General features: G+C 37.1%; 1 protein-coding gene across 2 annotated transcripts in view; it reads left to right on the top strand.

The window, feature by feature from the left end:
* Positions 1–8,251: 8,251 nt before the first annotated feature.
* The window catches only part of LOC133623002 (poly [ADP-ribose] polymerase tankyrase-1-like), a 68,703-nt gene continuing 57,370 nt past the window's right edge, over positions 8,252–19,584 (top strand). Inside the window, exons 1-3 of one of the 2 annotated variants that reach the window (XM_061985886.2) lie at positions 8,252–8,757; positions 15,640–15,864; positions 15,974–16,069. In XM_061985886.2, the coding sequence (XP_061841870.2) occupies positions 8,289–8,757; positions 15,640–15,864; positions 15,974–16,069 (790 nt within the window). In that variant the 5' untranslated portion in view covers positions 8,252–8,288. The remainder of the gene's footprint in view (positions 8,758–15,639; positions 15,865–15,973; positions 16,070–19,584) is intronic. The other variant, XM_061985885.2, reaches the window with a different exon arrangement.

Here is a 19,584-nt window from a genome sequence, read left to right as displayed (position 1 = left end):
TATTCGGGCCACTTTATAATGAATATGTCGGCATGTATTTGTAAAAAAAATAATAAAAAAATGTTTTGTTTTTTTTAACACCAAATTATTTAGGGGGGCTTAAGAATATTTTAGGGGGGCTTGAGCCCCCCTAAAATAGGCCTAGCAACGCCAATGGTCAACAACGTTCTCTTCATTGACTCCAGGTTTGGCTTGATGTTGAGTCGGCGTTTCTACACAAGAACATTAAACTACTTGTAGGCCCCATCAAAGCAACAAGCTACAAAGAGTGAAAATGGACTGCAAATCCAGGCCAGCCCCCCAAAAAATATGGAGAAAATACAATGACCTGGTTAAATGAGAACATCCATACACCAAAGAGAAAATCCATGAGGGTTAGGGTTGTTCATATGAGTCACAATTGGCTAATTGTAGGGTGAAACATTGCGGACTGGCCAATCAGAGGCAAGATAACAGTCACGCACTCATGTCATGACGACGAGGGAGTCCGAGACAGAGGGACGCTTCAAGCTGATGACAAACAAAATATACATAACTTGAAAATGTCAAGAGGAATCCTCTCCCGCAGATTAGATTTGTTTCCCTTTAGTGATAAGGATGACTTGCAGGAAACTCACAATAATGCTTGTCCTTGGCCATATTTAGACAAATGTTTGCATTTAGAGAAAACAATGCCCAAAACCTTAGTTTTTAGTTGTTAACTCTGTTAACCAAAATCATAACTGCTCTCTTCATCTGTGATGTCCAACACAAATGTAGGAACACACATTAAGGTGAGTTGAGTTCATGAACCATTACCAACTGTCAGGGCCGGCCCGTGGCATAGGCCGTATAGGCAAATGCTAAGGGCGCCGTCCATCAGGGGGCGCCACGCCAGTGCCACAAATGTTGGAGAAGAAAAAAAAAGTTGTTACTATTATTTATAAATACAAAAAATAATCTCACGTTAATTAAAATGCAAAGTAAAGCCTATTTAATAGAAATATTATTTGTTACAACATTACGCCCCCCCTCCTCCCCACGCACGGTGCGCCCCCTCCCTTCCTGTATCATGACTCTTTGGACGTCACCACATCAAAAAATCAACACAAGATGTCAAAACGGCCAAAACTGTCAGGTGCCCAGGGAAGAAAAAAGAGAAAAGAAGAGGAGTAGAAACGAGAAAAGACAGAGGTAGCAGGTAGGTAACGTTAGCCTACATGAAATTATTTGTCTGTTACAGAATGTGATAGTAACCTGGCTTTTTAGCATTAAGCTAATGTTACATGATTCGGCAATTGCTAATCAATAAGTAGCTAGTTCTGTTTTAACGTCGGGTTAATATTGTGGAGGGGGCTAAATTGTTATGGAAAATAATAATGTAACGTTAGGTAATTACAGTACTCCCACCTTACATTCCTCAGGGACATTTGTATTAGATCTTTTAAGCAGGTGTTTTTTGTTTACATTATTGCCTTCTGGTTAGCTAATGTTTGCCCTGCAGGTAATAGTCACTTTTCCACCCCTTTATATATTAGGTATAGTTGTAAGTAAAAAAAAGGTCATAGACAAAGCTATTCGGGTTCTTGTGAGTATATACACTTCACTGACGATGTGGGGGGGGGCGCCACCTAAAATCTTGCCTAGGGCGCCAGATTGATTAGGGCCGGGCCTGCCAACTGTTCCCAAACAACATGTCTTTGTTTTGTTTTTGGTAATTTTTTGTCAAGATGTACAAACCCCGTTTCCATATGAGTTGGGAAATTGTGTTAGATGTAAATATGAACGGAATACAATGATTTGCAAATCATTTTCAAGCCATATTCAGTTGAATATGCTACAAAGACAACATATTTGATGTTCAAACTGATAAACTTTATATTTTTGCAAATAATCATTAACTTTAGAATTTAATGCCAGCAACACGTGACAAAGAAGTTGGGAAAGGTGGCAATAAATACTGATAAAGTTGAGGAATGCTCATCAAACACTTATTTGGAACATCCCACAGGTGTGCAGGCTAATTGGGAACAGGTGGGTGCCATGATTGGGTATAAAAACAGTTTCCCAAAAAATGCTCAGTCTTTCACAAGAAAGGATGGGGCGAGGTACACCCCTTTGTCCACAACTGCGTGAGCAAATAGTCAAACAGTTTAAGAACAACGTTTCTCAAAGTGCAATTGCAAGAAATTTCGGGGATTTCAACATCTACGCTCCATAATATCATCAAAAGGTTCAGAGAATCTGGAGAAATCACTCCACGTAAGCGGCATGGCCGGAAACCAACATTGAATGACCGTGACCTTCCATCCCTCAGACGGCACTGTATCAGAAACTGACATCAATCTCTAAAGGATATCACCACATGGGCTTAGGAACACTTCAGAAAACCACTGTCACTAAATACAGTTGGTCGCTACATCTGTAAGTGCAAGTTAAAGCTCTACTATGCAAAGCGAAAGCCATTTATCAACAACACCCAGAAACGCCGCCGGCTTCTCTGGGCCCGAGATCATCTAAGATGGACTCATGCAAAGTGGAAAAGTGTTTTGTGGTCTGACAAGTCCACATTTCAAATTGTTTTTGGAAATATTCGACATCGTGTCATCCGGACCAAAGGGGAAGCGAACCATCCAGACTGTTATCGACACAAAGTTGAAAAGCCAGCATGTGTGATGGTATGGGGGTACATTAGTGCCCAAGGCATGGGTAACTTACACATCTGTGAAGGCACCATTAATGCTGAAAGGTACATACAGGTTTTGGAACAACATACGCTGCCATCTAAGCGTCGTCTTTTTCATGGACGCCCCTGCTTATTTCAGCAAGACAATGCCAAGCCACATTCAGCACGTGTTACAACAGCGTGGCTTCGTAAAAAAAAGAGTGCGGGTACTTTCCTGGGCCGCCTGCAGTCCAGACCTGTCTCCCATTGAAAATGTGTGGCGCATTATAAAGCGTAAAATACGACAACGGAGACCCCGGACTGTTGAACGACTGAAGCTCTACATAAAACAAGAATGGGAAAGAATTTCACTTTCAAAGCTTCAACAATTAGTTTCCTCAGTTCCCAATCGTTTATTGAGTGTTGTTAAAAGGAAAGGTGATGTAACACAGTGGTGAACATGCCCTTTCCCAACTACTTTGGCACATGTTGCAGTCATGAAGTTCTAAGTTAATTATTATTTGCAAAAAAAAAAAGAAAAGTTTATGAGTTTGAACATCAAATATGTTGTCATTGTAGTGCATTCAACTGAATATGGGTTGAAAAGGATTTGCAAATCATTGTATTCCGTTTATATTTACATCTAACACAATTTCCCAACTCATATGGAAACAGGGTTTGTAGATAGATGCTGTTATTTTACTGTAGATAAAGAAAAGGAATACAATTATAGGGGTTGGCCAAAGAAAAGGCCAACTAAAATACATGCAGGGACCCCTGGCTTTGTCATGAATAAGTCGAGAATCGTAACGACGCCTTTTGGATTTACGAAGGTCTGACATGTTTAGTAACTTTACCAGTGGCAGTAGCTGGTCACATCGCTCTCGCCAGGATCCACACTTTGTCGACCACATGGGCTGAGTCGTTGGAAGGATGCAGCCCCCGAATTGAAACAGTCTCTTCTTCTTTTTCTTCTGTAATTAATGGTTGACGAGCTTGCAAATCACCAGCTCTGTCGGCCCTAAATTGACTCAGCAAACACCACCTGTGGTTCAGGGGAGCAGACTGCGGTCTCTGCGCGTGAGGAACAAAAAATTGTGCACGTGGAGCAAAAAGTGGAAAAAATGTGACAAAAGTATTAATTTGAAGAAAAAAATGTTCTACATGTGAATCCTGTAATTTTTGTGAAACTTTTTTTTTTAGTTGGTAACACCCGAATACGTTTTAATAATTGATAATAATTTGAATGTAATAATTTTAATAATAATTGATAATCATTTTAATAATTGACCACTAAATGGTAACACCCGAATTATTTTTAATAATTTTAAATAAAAAATTTAAGAAGAATTTAAGAATTTTAATAATTGACCACTAAATGGTGAGACCCGAGTAAGTTTTGATAAATTATAATAATTTTTAATAATTGACCACTAAATGGTAACACCCGAATAAGTTTTAATAATTGATAATAATTTTGATTTAAGAATAATTTAAGTATTTTAATAATTGATCATTTTGATTTAAGAATAATTTAAGTATTTTAATACGTGACCACTAAATGGTAACACCCAAATAAGTTTTAATATTTGATAATAATTTTAATTTAAGAACTTTAATTTTAATAATAATTAATCATCATTTTAATAATTGACCACTAAATGATAACACCCAAATAAGTTTTAATAATTGATAATGATTTTAATCATTTTAATTTAAGAATAATTTCAGAATTTTAATAATAATTGTAATAATTGACCACTAAATGGTAACACCCAAATAAGTTTTAATAATTGATAATGATTTTAATAATTTTAATTTAAGAATAATTTAAGCATTTTAATAATAATTGTAATAATTGACCACTAAATGGTAACACCTGAATAAGTTTTAATAATTGAAAATAATTTTAATTTAAGAATTTTAATAATAATTGATAATAATTGTAATAATCGACCACTAAATGGTAACACCCGAATAAGTTTTAATAATTGATAATAATTTTAATTTAATACTTTTAATAATAATTGATAATAATTTTATTAATTGACCACTAAATGGTAACACCCGAATAAGTTTTAATAATTGATAATAATTTTAATTTAATACTTTTAATAATAATTGATAATAATTTTATTAATTGACCACTAAATGGTAACACCCGAATAAGTTTTAATAATTGATCATTTTAATTTAAGAATTTTAATAATTGATAATCATTTTAATAATCGACCACTAAATGGTAACACCCGAATAAGTTATAATAATTGATAATAATTTTAATTTAAGAATTTAAGAATTTTAAAAATAATTGTAATAATTGACCACTAAATGGTAACACCCGAATAAGTTTTAATAATTGATAATAACTTTAATTTAAGAATTTTAATAATTGCCCACTAAATGGTAACACCCGAATTATTTTTAATCATTTTAAATAAAAAATTTAAGAAGAATTTAAGAATTTTAATAATTGACCACTAAATGGTGAGACCCGAGTAAGTTTTGATAAATTATAATAATTTTTAATAATTGACCACTAAATGGTAACACCCGAATAAGTTTTAATAATTGATAATCATTTTGATTTAAGAATAATTTAAGTATTTTAATAAGTGACCACTAAATGGTAACAACCAAATAAGTTTTAATAATTGATAATAATTTTGATTTAAGAATAATTTAAGTATTTTAATAATTGATCATTTTAATTGAAGTACTTTAATAAGTGACCACTAAATGGTAACAACCAAATAATATTTAATAATTGATAATAATTTTAATTTAAGAATAATTTAAGAACTTTAATTTTAATAATAATTAATCATCATTTTAATAATTGACCACTAAATGATAACACCCAAATAAGTTGTAATAATTGATAATGATTTTAATAATTTTAATTTAAGAATTTAAATAATAATTGTAATAATTGACTACTAAATGGTAACACCCGAATAAGTTTTAATAATTGATCATTTTAATTTAAGAATTTTAATATATGATAATCATTTTAATAGTTGACCACTAAATGGTAACACCCGAATAAGTTTTAATAATTGATAATAATTTTAATTTAAGAATAATTTAAGAATTTTAAAAATAATTGTTATAATTGACCACTAAATGGTAACACCCAAATAAGTTTTAATAATTGAGAATAATTTTGATTTAAGAATAATTTAAGTATTTTAATAATTGATCATTTTGATTTAAGAATAATTTAAGAATTTTAATAAGTGACCACTAAATGGTAACACCCAAATAAGTTTTAATAATTGATAATAATTTTAATTTAAGAATAATTTAAGAACTTTAATTTTAATAATAATTAATCATCATTTTAATAATTGACCACTAAATGATAACACCCAAATAAGTTTTAATAATTGATAATGATTTTAATAATTTTAATTTAAGAATTTTAATAATAATTGTAATAATTGACCACTAAATGGTAACACCCGAATAAGTTTTAATAATTGATCATTTTAATTTAAGAATTTTAATAATTGATAATCATTTTAATAATTGACCACTAAATGGTAACACCCGAATAAGTTATAATAATTGATAATAACTTTAATTTAAGAATTTTAATAATTGACCACTAAATGGTAACACCCGAATAAGTTTTAATAGTTGATAATTATTTTAATTTAACATTTTAAGAATAATTTAAGAATTGTAATAATTTTAATAATTGACCACTAAATGGTAACACCCGAATAAGTTTTAACAGTTGATAATAATTTTAAGAATTGTAATAATAATTGATAATAATTTTAATAATTGACCACTAAATGGTAACACCCGAATAAATGTTAATAATTGATAATAATTTTAATTTAAGAATTTTAATAATAATTGATAATAATTTTAATAATTGACCACTAAATGGTAACACCCGAATAAGTTTTAATAATTGATCATAATTTTGATTTAATAATTTGAATAATTGATCACTAAATGGTAACACCCGAATACGTTTTAATAATTGATAATAATTTTAATTTAACATTTTAAGAATAATTTAAGAATTGTAATAATTGTAATAATAATTGTAATAATTGACCACTAAATGGTAACACCCGAATAAGTTTTAACAGTTGATAATAATTTTAATTTAACATTTTAAGAATAATTTAAGAATTGTAATAATTTTAATAATAATTGTAATAATTGACCACTAAATGGTAACACCCAAATAAGTTTTAACAGTTGATAATAATTTTAAGAATTGTAATAATAATTGATAATAATTTTAATAATTGACCACTAAATGGTAACACCCGAATAAATGTTAATAATTGATAATAATTTTAATTTAAGAATTTTAATAATAATTGATAATAATTGTAATAATTGACCACTAAATGGTAGCACCCGAATAAGTTTTAATAATTGATAATAACTTTAATTTAAGAATTTTAATAATTGACCACTAAATGGTAACACCCGAATAAGTTTTAATAATTGATAATAATTTTAATTTAACATTTTAAGAATAATTTAAGAATTGTAATAATTTTAATAATAATTGTAATAATTGACCACTAAATGGTAACACCCGAATAAGTTTTAACAGTTGATAATAATTTTAAGAATTGTAATAATAATTGATAATAATTTTAATAATTGACCACTAAATGGTAACACCCGAATAAATGTTAATAATTGATAATAATTTTAAATTAAGAATTTTAATAATAATTGATAATAATTTTAATAATTGACCACTAAATGGTAACACCTGAATAAGTTCTAATAATTGATCATAATTTTGATTTAATAATTTGAATAATTGATCACTAAATGGTAACACCCGAATACGTTTTAATAATTGATAATAACTTTAATTTAAGAATTTTAATAATCGACCACTAAATGGTAACACCCGAATAAGTTTTAATAATTGATAATAATTTTAATTTAACATTTTAAGAATAATTTAAGAATTGTAATAATTGTAATAATAATTGTAATAATTGACCACTAAATGGTAACACCCGAATAAGTTTTAACAGTTGATAATAATTTTAAGAATTGTAATAATAATTGATAATAATTTTATTAATTGACCACTAAATGGTAACACCCGAATAAATGTTAATAATTGATAATAATTTTAATTTAAGAATTTTAATAATAATTGATAATAATTGTAATAATTGACCACTAAATGGTAACACCCGAATAAATGTTAATAATTGATAATAATTTTAATTTAAGAATTTTAATAATAATTGATAATAATTTTAATAATTGACCTGAATAAGTTCTAATAATTGATCATAATTTTGATTTAATAATTTGAATAATTGATCACTAAATGGTAACATCCGAATACGTTTTTCAACTTGTTTAAGTCGGGCTCCACGTTAATCAATTCATGGTAGTGTTGACCGACAATTATATTTTTAAATAAATGCTGCTGTTCGGCTGTATAATATCAAACTAAATGATTCCAAAGTTGTATATTTTGGGGGGGAAAAAAATGTATTTTTTTGTTTAATCACGTACTTCGCTACTAGTGATAGCAGTAAATACATTCTTCATCCGGGCATTGCAAGGCTAACCGGAAGTACCCCCACTTTCACCGGAAACGCGGAGCAGCGTTTATTGTTGCTGGTGAGCTGCTGTAATGGCGGTGTCTCGTCGCTCCGCGCAGCAGCAACAACAGCAGCAACAACAACAACAACAACAACAACAACTAAATAGCTTACAGTCGCCGCCGAGGAGCAGCTCGCTTTCAGGTGCTCCTTCGGCCGCCCCGCTGATGGCCTCGGCCAACTCGCCGCTCCACACCGAGCGGGAATGCAACGGCGGCATCGAAGGCTCTGCGGCCTCCCCGGACCTCGCAGCCCCGCTCCTCGCCACCAGCGCCAGCCCCAGCAGCACCACCGCCTCCGGGGGCAGCAACGTCTCCAGCCCCGGCTCCGGGGCCACCAGCCCCGCCGACGGAATAAGCGGAATCGGCGGCGCGTTCAGGGAGTTGTTCGAGGCCTGTCGCAACGGGGACGTGTCGAGGGTGAAGAGGCTCGTCGACACCGTCAACGTGAACGCCAAAGACATGGCTGGTCGCAAGTCCACTCCTCTGCACTTCGCTGCGGGTAATGTCCACCTAACTAGTCCACTTCGCTGCGGGTAATGTCCACCTAACTAGTCCACTTCGCCGCGGGTAATGTCCAGCTAACTAGTCCACTCCTCTGCGGGTAATGTCCACCTAACTAGTCCACTCTGCACTTTGCTGCGGGTAATGTCCAGCTAACTAGTCCACTCCTCTGCACTTTGCTGCGGGTAATGTCCACCTAACTAGTCCACTTCGCTGCGGGTAATGTCCACCTAACTAGTCCACTTCGCTGCGGGTAATGTCCACCTAACTAGTCCACTTCGCTGCGGGTAATGTCCACCTAACTAGTCCACTTCGCCGCGGGTAATGTCCAGCTAACTAGTCCACTCCTCTGCGGGTAATGTCCACCTAACTAGTCCACTCTGCACTTTGCTGCGGGTAATGTCCAGCTAACTAGTCCACTCCTCTGCGGGTAATGTCCACCTATCTAGTCCACTTTTCTGCACTTTGCTGCAGGTAATGTCCACCTAACTAGTCCACTCCTCTGCACTTTGCTGCGGGTAATGTCCACCTAACTAGTCCACTCCTCTGCACTTCGCTGCGGGTAATGTCCACCTAACTAGTCCACTCTGCACTTTGCTGTGGGTAATGTCCACCTAACTAGTCCACTCCTCTGCACATCGCTGCGGGTAATGTCCACCTAACTAGTCCACTTTGCTGCACTTTGCTGTGGGTAATGTCCACCTAACTAGTCCACTCCTCTGCACTTTGCTGCGGGTAATGTCCACCTAACTAGTCCACTCCTCTGCACTTCGCTGCGGGTAATGTCCACCTAACTAGTCCACTCCTCTGCACTTCGCTGCGGGTAATGTCCACCTAACTAGTCCACTCCTCTGCACTTCGCTGCGGGTAATGTCCACCTAACTAGTCCACTCCTCTGCACTTTGCTGCGGGTAATGTCCACCTAACTAGTCCACTCCTCTGCACTTCGCTGTAATGTCTACCTAACTAGTCCACTTTGCTGTGGGTAATGTCCACCTAACTAGTCCACTTCTCTGCACTTTGCTGCGGGTAATGTCCACCTAACTAGTCCACTTTGCTGCGGGTAATGTCCACCTAACTAGTCCACTTTGCTGCGGGTAATGTCCACCTAACTAGTCCACTCTGCACTTTGCTGTGGGTAATGTCCACCTAACTAGTCCACTCCACTGCACTTTGCTGCGGGTAATGTCCACTTAACTAGTCCACTCCTCTGCGGGTAATGTCCACCTAACTAGTCCACTCTGCACTTTGCTGCGGTTAATGTCCACCTAACTAGTCCACTCTGCACTTTGCTGCGGTTAATGTCCACCTAACTAGTCCACTCTGCACTTTGCTGCGGGTAATGTCCAGCTAACTAGTCCACTCCTCTGCGGGTAATGTCCACCTAACTAGTCCACTCTGCACTTTGCTGCGGGTAACGTCCACCTAACTAGTCCACTCTGCACTTTGCTGCGGGTAATGTCCAGCTAACTAGTCCACTCCTCTGCGGGTAATGTCCACCTAACTAGTCCACTCTGCACTTTGCTGCGGTTAATGTCCACCTAACTAGTCCACTCTGCACTTTGCTGCGGGTAATGTCCAGCTAACTAGTCCACTCCTCTGCGGGTAATGTCCACCTAACTAGTCCACTCTTCACTTTGCTGCGGGTAATGTCCACCTAACTAGTCCACTTTTCTGCACTTTGCTGCAGGTAATGCCCACCTAATTAGTCCACTCTTCTGCACTTTGCTGCGGGTAATGTCCACCTAACTAGTCCACTTTGCTGCGGGTAATGTCCACCTAACTAGTCCACTCCTCTGCACTTCGCTGCGGGTAATGTCCACCTAACTAGTCCACTCCTCTGCACTTCGCTGTGGGTAATGTCCACCTAACTAGTCCACTTCGCTGCACTTTGCTGTGGGTAATGTCCACCTAACTAGTCCATTTCTCTTCACTTTGCTGCGGGTAATGTCCACCTAACTAGTCCACTCCTCTGCACTTTGCTGCGGGTAATGTCCACCTAACTAGTCCACTCCACTGCACTTTGCTGCGGGTAATGTCCACCTAACTAGTCTACTACTCTGCGGGTAATGTCCACCTAACTAGTCCACTCCTCTGCACTTCGCTGCGGGTAATGTCCACCTAACTAGTCCACTCCTCTGCACTTCGCTGCGGGTAATGTCGACCTCACTAGTCCACTCCTCTGTACTTCGCTGCGGGTAATGTCCACCTAACTAGTCCACTTCGCAACACTTTGCTGCGGGTAATGTCCACCTAACTAGTCCACTCCTCTGCACTTCGCTGCGGGTAATGTCCACCTCACTAGTCCACTCCTCTGCACTTCGCTGCGGGTAATGTCCACCTAACTAGTCCACTTCGCAACACTTTGCTGCGGGTAATGTCCACCTAACTAGTCCACTTTGCTGGGGGTAATGTCCACCTAACTAGTCCACTTTGCTGCGGGTAATGTCCACCTAACTAGTCCACTCCTCTGCACTTTGCTGCGGGTAATGTCCACCTAACTAGTCCACTCCACTGCACTTTGCTGCGGGTAATGTCCACCTAACTAGTCCACTACTCTGCGGGTAATGTCCACCTAACTAGTCCACTCCTCTGCACTTCGCTGCGGGTAATGTCCACCTAACTAGTCCACTTTGCTGCGGGTAATGTCCACCTAACTAGTCCACTCCACTGCACTTTGCTGTGGGTAATGTCCACCTAACTAGTCCACTCCTCTGCACTTCGCTGCGGGTAATGTCCACCTAACTAGTCCACTTCGCAACACTTTGCTGCGGGTAATGTCCACGTAACTAGTCCACTTTGCTGCGGGTAATGTCCACCTAACTAGTCCACTCCACTGCACTTTGCTGTGGGTAATGTCCACCTAACTAGTCCACTCCTCTGCACTTCGCTGCGGGTAGTGTCCACCTCACTAGTCCACTCCTCTGCACTTCGCTGCGGGTAATGTCCACCTAACTAGTCCACTTCGCAACACTTTGCTGCGGGTAATGTCCACGTAACTAGTCCACTTTGCTGCGGGTAATGTTGACCTAACTAGTCCACTCCTCTGCACTTCGCTGCGGGTAATGTCCACCTAACTAGTCCACTTCGCTACACTTTGCTGCGGGTAATGTCCACCTAACTAGTCCACTTTGCTGCGGGTAATGTCCACCTAACTAGTCCACTCCTCTGCACTTTGCTGCGGGTAATGTCCACCTAACTAGTCCACTTCGCTGCGGGTAATGTCGACCTAACTAGTCCCCTTCGCTGCGGGTAATGTCATGCTAACTAGTCCACTTCGCTGCGGGTAATGTCGAGCTAACTAGTCCACTTCGCTGCGGGTAATGTCATGCTAACTAGTCCACTTCGCTGCGGGTAATGTCGAGCTAACTAGTCCACTTCGCTGCGGGTAATGTCGAGCTAAGAGAAGCTAAGCTAACGCGGTAGCACTTCATCAGCTGTTATCTAGTTGGCCAATTGGCTGTACGTTTGTGTGCTACCGTTTGTCTATATATGACAATCGACACTGCTTCCCGTAACTTCCTATCGAGCCATTCCGAATGCCATGCGCGAGGCTATTTATAGCACCGCTGCCAAGCACGAGGCACCAGTTGCCATTGTTTCCAAACGAGCGAACGATCATGGAATCAGCCGGAGAAAAATCGCAAACGAGTCTTAAACCGAAAAGAAAACTGCAGTCATTCCGTGAAGAATATTCAAAAGCCTATCCGGGAATAATTATCCGTTCCAAAAAGGGTGAAAACTACGCGAATTGCACCTTGTGCAGACAAGATTTTTCGATCGGACACGGAGGAATTAGCGATGTAAAAGACCACGTTGGGACAAAAAAACACAAGTCTAATGCCGTTGCTAAATTTGGATTTTAGCCACAAAAAGGTAATGACACCAATGTTATCTATTGGAATTGTTTAGTACTGTTATACTGTTAAAAGTGTTTATACTATTTATGCTTTCAAGTCCAAGTTGAAGAAATCTTGTTAAATGTTGACAGCATAACTACCAAAATACAGAAGTATGTCCTTAATATTTTTGCAGTGCTATTTCTGTTGAAAAGTTCAAATGATTACATTAGAGATGTGATGTGCCACTTTTCAAGTGTCTGATGGCTTCAATTCATTTTTATTAATTTTTCATATTTTGAATTCTTTTGAAAGGCTTACAAAAAAACTACATTTGAATTGTAATTCCATGCTATTGACAGGACTATTAATTTTAATGAAGTTAGCTTACCATGTTTACAGTATGATAATTGTGATAGAAATGTGAATTTTAGGCACAGAATATTTTTTACAATTGAACAAGGCAGTAGATTATACAAGCTTGGACAGAAAGTTAATAATGACACCAATTTTTTTTTTTATGGAATTGTTTAGTACTGTTTTACCATTTGTTTACTGTAAAAAGTGTTTATACTGTTTATACTTCCAATGAACAAATTGAAGTCTTGTGAAAGGTTGACAGGATAACTGGCATTAACTGTCAAAATCATTTCAAACTATTGAAGTTAGCTTACAGAATAAACATGTCAATCAACCCATATGATTTTTGCTGTAATATTTTTGTTTTGAAAAGTCACTGTGACTGATAGAAAAGTGATGGTTTTAGCAACATTTTAACCTGTCTGAATGCAATCAATCATTTTGCGTTAGATGTTAACGTTTGTAGCTAGTTTATAATTCTACTGTTATCTACTTAAAAACAACTAATTGGTTTGTTTACAATACTACCGTCACTTTTTCTAGTCTATCCATTGTTCATCCAATTTTTGGTCCGTTGGAATCCATTTTCTTTAAATACATCCTCATCATGATCAATGCTAAATAAGTAATTAGGGACCGCAGTGTCCCTTTGGGACAGAGGACCCTATTGTATTTCGTGCGTTTTATTATTATTAGGGCCCGCATGGCCCATTGCATAAGGACTCCCAAAGGGAGTCCTTATGCAATGGGACCTAAGGACCTATTGAATTTGTAAGGTTTTATTATTATTCTTTCTTATTCCGCAGCTTTGCGCGGTACTTTGACCCTCTTAACATGCTTCAAAACTCACCAAATTTGATGCACACATAAATAAACTCGAACAAAACTCTTTGGTAAAAAAAACAAACCCCAAAACTCAAAATTGCGCTCTAGCGCCCCCTACAAAGTAAACTTTTTCTAACTCCCAGTACGAATGTCGTAGAGACATGAAACAAAAACCTCTATGTAGGTCTTACTTAGACTTAAATTTTATTAATTTATTTCCTCGGCCAAAAATCTACAGGAAGTTTGCTATTCCCCCTTCAACACTAAATTTTAGTAAAATCAGTCACTTTTGCCTTTTTGAGCTTTAATTTGACCCCCTTAACATGCTTCAAAACTCACCAAACTGAACGCACACATCAGGACTGGCAAACATTGCGATCTACAAAAAAAACCTAACCCCAAATCTCAAAATTGAGCTTTAGAGCAATTTTTGAATAAAACCGAGAAAAAACTGCTCCTCGGAAGAATAAAATGACAAAACTGCCTGTAACTCCCACTGGGAAGGTCAGAGAGACATTAAACTAAAACCTTTCCGTAGGTCTCACTTAGACCTACATTTCATAAATTGACAACCACCAGCAAAAATCTACAGGAAGTTTGCTATTCCCCCTTCAACACAACATTTTTGTAAAAAACGGTCACCTTCCTTCAAAAACTGAGCGCGTTTGTCGTTTCGGCTTCAAACTAACACAGGAGAGAGATTGAACCCTTGTGATTAAAACTACAGAAGCGCGTTTTTATAACTGCTCCGGTTTTGATTTTATGAGCCTTCAAAGAACCGCTGCGCTGATGCTGCTGCGCTGCTGTTTTTTTAAGATGGCTGCTTAAAAGCAGGAAGCACCAGCGTGCCCACACAATGCAGACAAGGTAGGTACACTAGACAAAAGTATTGGGACACTTCAGACTAAAACTTGACAAAAGTATTTGGACACTTAGGACTAGCACCTGCCAAATACGCGGGCCCGACCAAGGCTGCTTGCAGCTTTAATTATTATTATTATTATTCCGCCGCGTCTTTGAGCTGTAATTTGACCCCCTTAACATGCTTCAAAACTCACCATATTTGACACACACATCAGGACTGGCGAAAATTGTCATCTAATTAAAAAAACAAACCCCAAAACTCAAAATTGCGCTCTAGCGCCCCCTAGGAAAAAACACAGACAAAACTGCTTGTAACTTCCGGTAGGAATGTCGTAGAGACATGAAACAAAAACCTCTATGTAGGTCTGACTTAGACCTAGATTTCATTAATTGACATCCTTCAGGAAAATCAACAGGAAGTTGGCAATTCCCCCTTCAAAACAAAAGTTTAGTAAAAACTGTCACTTTTGCCTCTTTGAGCTGTAATGTGACCCCCTTAACATGCTTCAAAACTCACCAAACTGGACACACACATCAGGACTAGCAAAAATTGCGATCTAATAAAAAAAAAAAAACAACCCCAAAACTCAAAATTGCGCTCTAGTGCCCCCTAGGAAGAAAACACAGACACAACTGCTCCGAGGAAGAAAACTGCCTGTAACTTCCAGTAGGAATGTCTTAGAGACATGAAGGTCTCACTTAGACCTACATTTCATATATTGACAACCCCCAGCAAAAATTAACAGGAAGTTTGCAATTCCCCCTTCAAAACAAAAGTTTTGTAAAAACCGGTCACCTTTTTTCAAACATTATCTCCTCTGAGCGCGTTTGTCGTGTCGATTTCAAACTAGCACAGGAGAGAGATTGAACCCTTCTGATTAAAAGTTGACCAAAGAGTTTTAATTACTGCTCCGGTTTGGATTTTATGTGCTGTCAAAGTCGGTCCCGTCCATCGCTGCTTGCAGCTTTAATTGCATTTGTTGTTATTACAGGGTTTGGAAGGAAAGATGTAGTGGAGCATCTCCTCCAGACGGGGGCCAATGTCCATGCCAGGGATGATGGAGGTCTAATCCCCCTGCACAATGCCTGCTCCTTTGGCCATGCAGAGGTTGTGGGCCTCCTCCTGTGTCAGGGTGCAGACCCCAATGCCAGAGATAACTGGAACTACACTCCTCTGCACGAGGCTGCCATCAAGGGAAAGATTGATGTGTGCATAGGTAAAGTTATTCTAACTTTAATTTGTTGAAATTGCACTGGTTAGGTGCTGTGTGGGCCAAGACTAAACCACTGCAAAAGCTTTGAAACATGTTTTTCTTGGTTTCTCAGTGTTACTCCAGCATGGTGCTGATCCTAACATACGCAATACTGATGGAAAGTCAGCTCTGGATCTGGCTGACCCTTCCGCCAAGGCCGTACTAACAGGTTAGTCCACCACGTGCACTGTACACCTGACATAGTCTGCTACCATTTGCAATTTCATGTTTACATTGAAACATTTTCTGAGAATCAGTATTTTTTTTTAAGTATCGTATTTTCTGGACCGTGGGGCGCACCAGATAATAAGGCGCTAGGGGTGTAACGGTACACAAAAATTTCGGTTCGGTACGTACCTCGGTTTAGAGGTCACGGTTCGGTTCATTTTTGGTACAATAAGAAAACAACAAAATATACATTTTTTGGTTATTTATTTACCAAATTTGTAAACAATGGCTTTATCCTTTTAACATTGGGAACACTATAATAATTCTTCCTACGTTAATCAACATTAAACTGCCTTAAGTTTTTGCTCAGATTAAATAAAATGACAAACTTTACTTCTTACATATAAAAAGTGCAACATTGAACAGTTTCAAGTCAACTCATCATGCTTCATTTATTACAGCATTTGGGAAGCCTGTAGTTGATTTTTATTATGTAAATGTTATATTTTTATCAACATGTGATAGCAGGGACCCTGCCATTCAAAACTAGGCTGCTGCATTACTAATGATTAATGTAACTATAGCTAAAAAAAATAGTACAATAGCAATAGGAGAGACTATTCATCCCTGAACACAATGGAGTTCCTGTAGGCTTAATGATGCACTTACATTATTATATCAACTATCAGAGACAGAAAGTCTTCATTTAACATAATGTCCTTTTTTGCTGCTTCAACACAGCTCAATCAACACAGAAAAAGGTAAAGTGAAATAACAGACAGACAGGGCTTTGCTGTCCGTAACACACACACACACACACCGCAAAATCATTAAAAATGGTGCTAAGAAAGATTACCCCCAGTACTTTCTAGATGGAAATACAAAAAATGACAATATGAACCAAATAGCTGAACGTTTCAATGATTATTTTGTTAATATCGGAAAAAAATCTGGATCAAAGAATTCCAAATGCAGATGATGGGTCAGTTGAGGCCTTGAGTGAGCTCATAGACAGAAATCCCAATTCCATGTTTCTTAAAAGTGTAACAAAAGAAGAAATAATCAAAATTGTAAAAAATTGTAAATCCAAGAGCTCAACCGACTGTCATGGAATAGATATGGTAACGATAAAAAAGGTTATACAAGACATTTCAGAACCTCTGACATATATCACCAATGTATCATTTTTAACCGGTAAATTCCCTGATATAATGAAAATTGCAAAAGTCGTACCAATTTATAAGAATGGAGACGTACACCAGTTTACTAACTACAGACCAGTTTCATTACTTCCACAATTCTCCAAAATCTTGGAAAAATTATTCAATAGTCGATTAGATTTATTTATTAACAAAAGTGGGACGCTTGTGGAGAACCAATATGGATTCCGAGCAAATATCTCAACATCAATAGCACTAACCAAAATAACAGAGGAAATTACCAATGCAATAGATGGTAAAGAATGTGCGGCCGCAGTATTCATGGACTTAACAAAAGCATTTGACACAATTAATCATGATATTTTAATACGAAAATTAGAACGATATGGCATCAGAGGTTTGGTATTGAATTGGGTAAGAAGTTATTTAACCAACAGGAAGCAATATGTAAAGATGGGTGAAAATATGTCAACACGGCTAGATATATCCTGTGGTGTACCCCAGGGGTCAATACTGGGACCAAGATTGTTCAATCTTTGTATAAACGACATTTGTAAGGTTACGAAGGACTTAAAGTTGGTTTTATTTGCAGACGACACAACTGCTTTCTGTTCAGGAGAGAGCACACAGAAGATAATACAAATAATAACAGAAGAAATGAACAAATTAAAAAGATGGTTTGACAAAAACAGACTATCTTTGAATCTCAGTAAAACTAAAATAATGCTATTTGGTAATAGTAGAAAAGAGCATCATACACAAATACAAATAGACGAAGTAGACATAGAAAGGGTAAAAGAAACTAGATTTTTGGGAGTATTAATAGATGATCAAATGAACTGGAAATCTCATATACAAAACATACAACATAAGGTGGCAAAAAACATTTCAATAATGAATAAAGCAAAATAAAGTCCTGGGCCAAAAATCACTTCATATTCTCTACTGCTCGCTAGTGTTACCATATCTGAGTTATTGTGCAGAAATATGGGGAAATAACTACAAATGTGCGCTACATTCGCTAACCGTGTTACAAAAAAGATCAGTTAGAATAATACATAATGTTGGATATAGAGAACACACAAACCCTTTATTTATTAAGTCAGAAATATTAAAGTTTGGTGATTTGGTAAAATTGCAAACAGCTAAAATGATGTACAAAGCAAACTATAACCTGCTACCAAAGAATGTACAACAATTCTTCTCAACTAAAGAGGAGAAATATAACCTTAGAGGAAAAAATAATTTAAAACATTTATATGCACGTACAACACTTAGAACTTTTAGCATATCAGTATGTGGAATTAAATGATGGAATGGATTAAGTAAAGAAGTTAAAAATTGTACTGATATGATCCAGTTTAAGAGGTTGTTCAAAATAATAGTGCTTACAGAGTACAAAAAAGAAGAATTATGAGAAATACTTTCAACCTTATTGAAAATAAATTATTCTTCATCTCAGTATGTTAATAATGACTGTATTAATTAATTAATTACATATTACAAAACTGTTGTATACTAATTCATAGATGTTATTTTATTATATAAAAAGGTCAGTAAATGATTCTATATATTTGTAAACGCTTGAAGTGGGAAAGGGGTAGGATTAAATAAGCTTTGCTTCTCCCTACTCCTTTTCGGGCATGATGTAAAATGAAATGATATGAAATTGTGTGATGTATTATGATGTAAGTGTGTTCATGTTCCAAATAAACTAAAGAAAGAAAGAAAAGAAAGAAAATGTTGCACAGATTATATTTTTAAAACCATCTTCAAGTCGCTTTCTGACAGTCGCTTCAGGATGCGCCGTTTTGTGGGCGGTCTTATTTACGGGGCTCACCTTGGACAGCGTCTTCTCCCCGTCATCTTTGTTGTAGCGGTGTAGCGTGCAAGGACCGGGGTGGAGGAAGTGTCAAAAGATGGAGCCAACTGTTTTAATGACATTCACACTTTACTTCAATCAACAACGAAGCAGCATCTCCTCATCCGTGGCTCACTAGTGCAACAACAACGCTGGAACCGCGTCCCCTGAAAAACGACTTACCGGAACTCTCTAATACAGGGCTGCTCATTACGTCGATCGCGAGCTACCGGTCGATCTCGGAGGGTGTGTCAGTCGATCACCAGCCAGGCATTAAAAAAATTGTCCTAAAAATGAGCGATCATAAATCTTCACTATGACATCACTTTCGTCACTTGATTGACATTCACGGCATCCGAGGGTCTTCTGAGATGACGCTGGCTGCTGCCAGCTCATTAAAATTACCGACTGGAAGGCGAGAAACACTTTATTTCCACAGACTCTGGCGCCGTACCTGTCGTCAAAACTCCAAAGACCGACTGCACAGTTGCGCTA

This window comes from Nerophis lumbriciformis, linkage group LG12 (assembly GCF_033978685.3).
Source record: "Nerophis lumbriciformis linkage group LG12, RoL_Nlum_v2.1, whole genome shotgun sequence".
Taxonomy (NCBI): Eukaryota; Metazoa; Chordata; class Actinopteri; order Syngnathiformes; family Syngnathidae; genus Nerophis; species Nerophis lumbriciformis.
The sequence above is the reverse complement of the archived record's forward strand: the minus strand, read 5'-3'. Positions and strand labels throughout refer to the sequence as shown.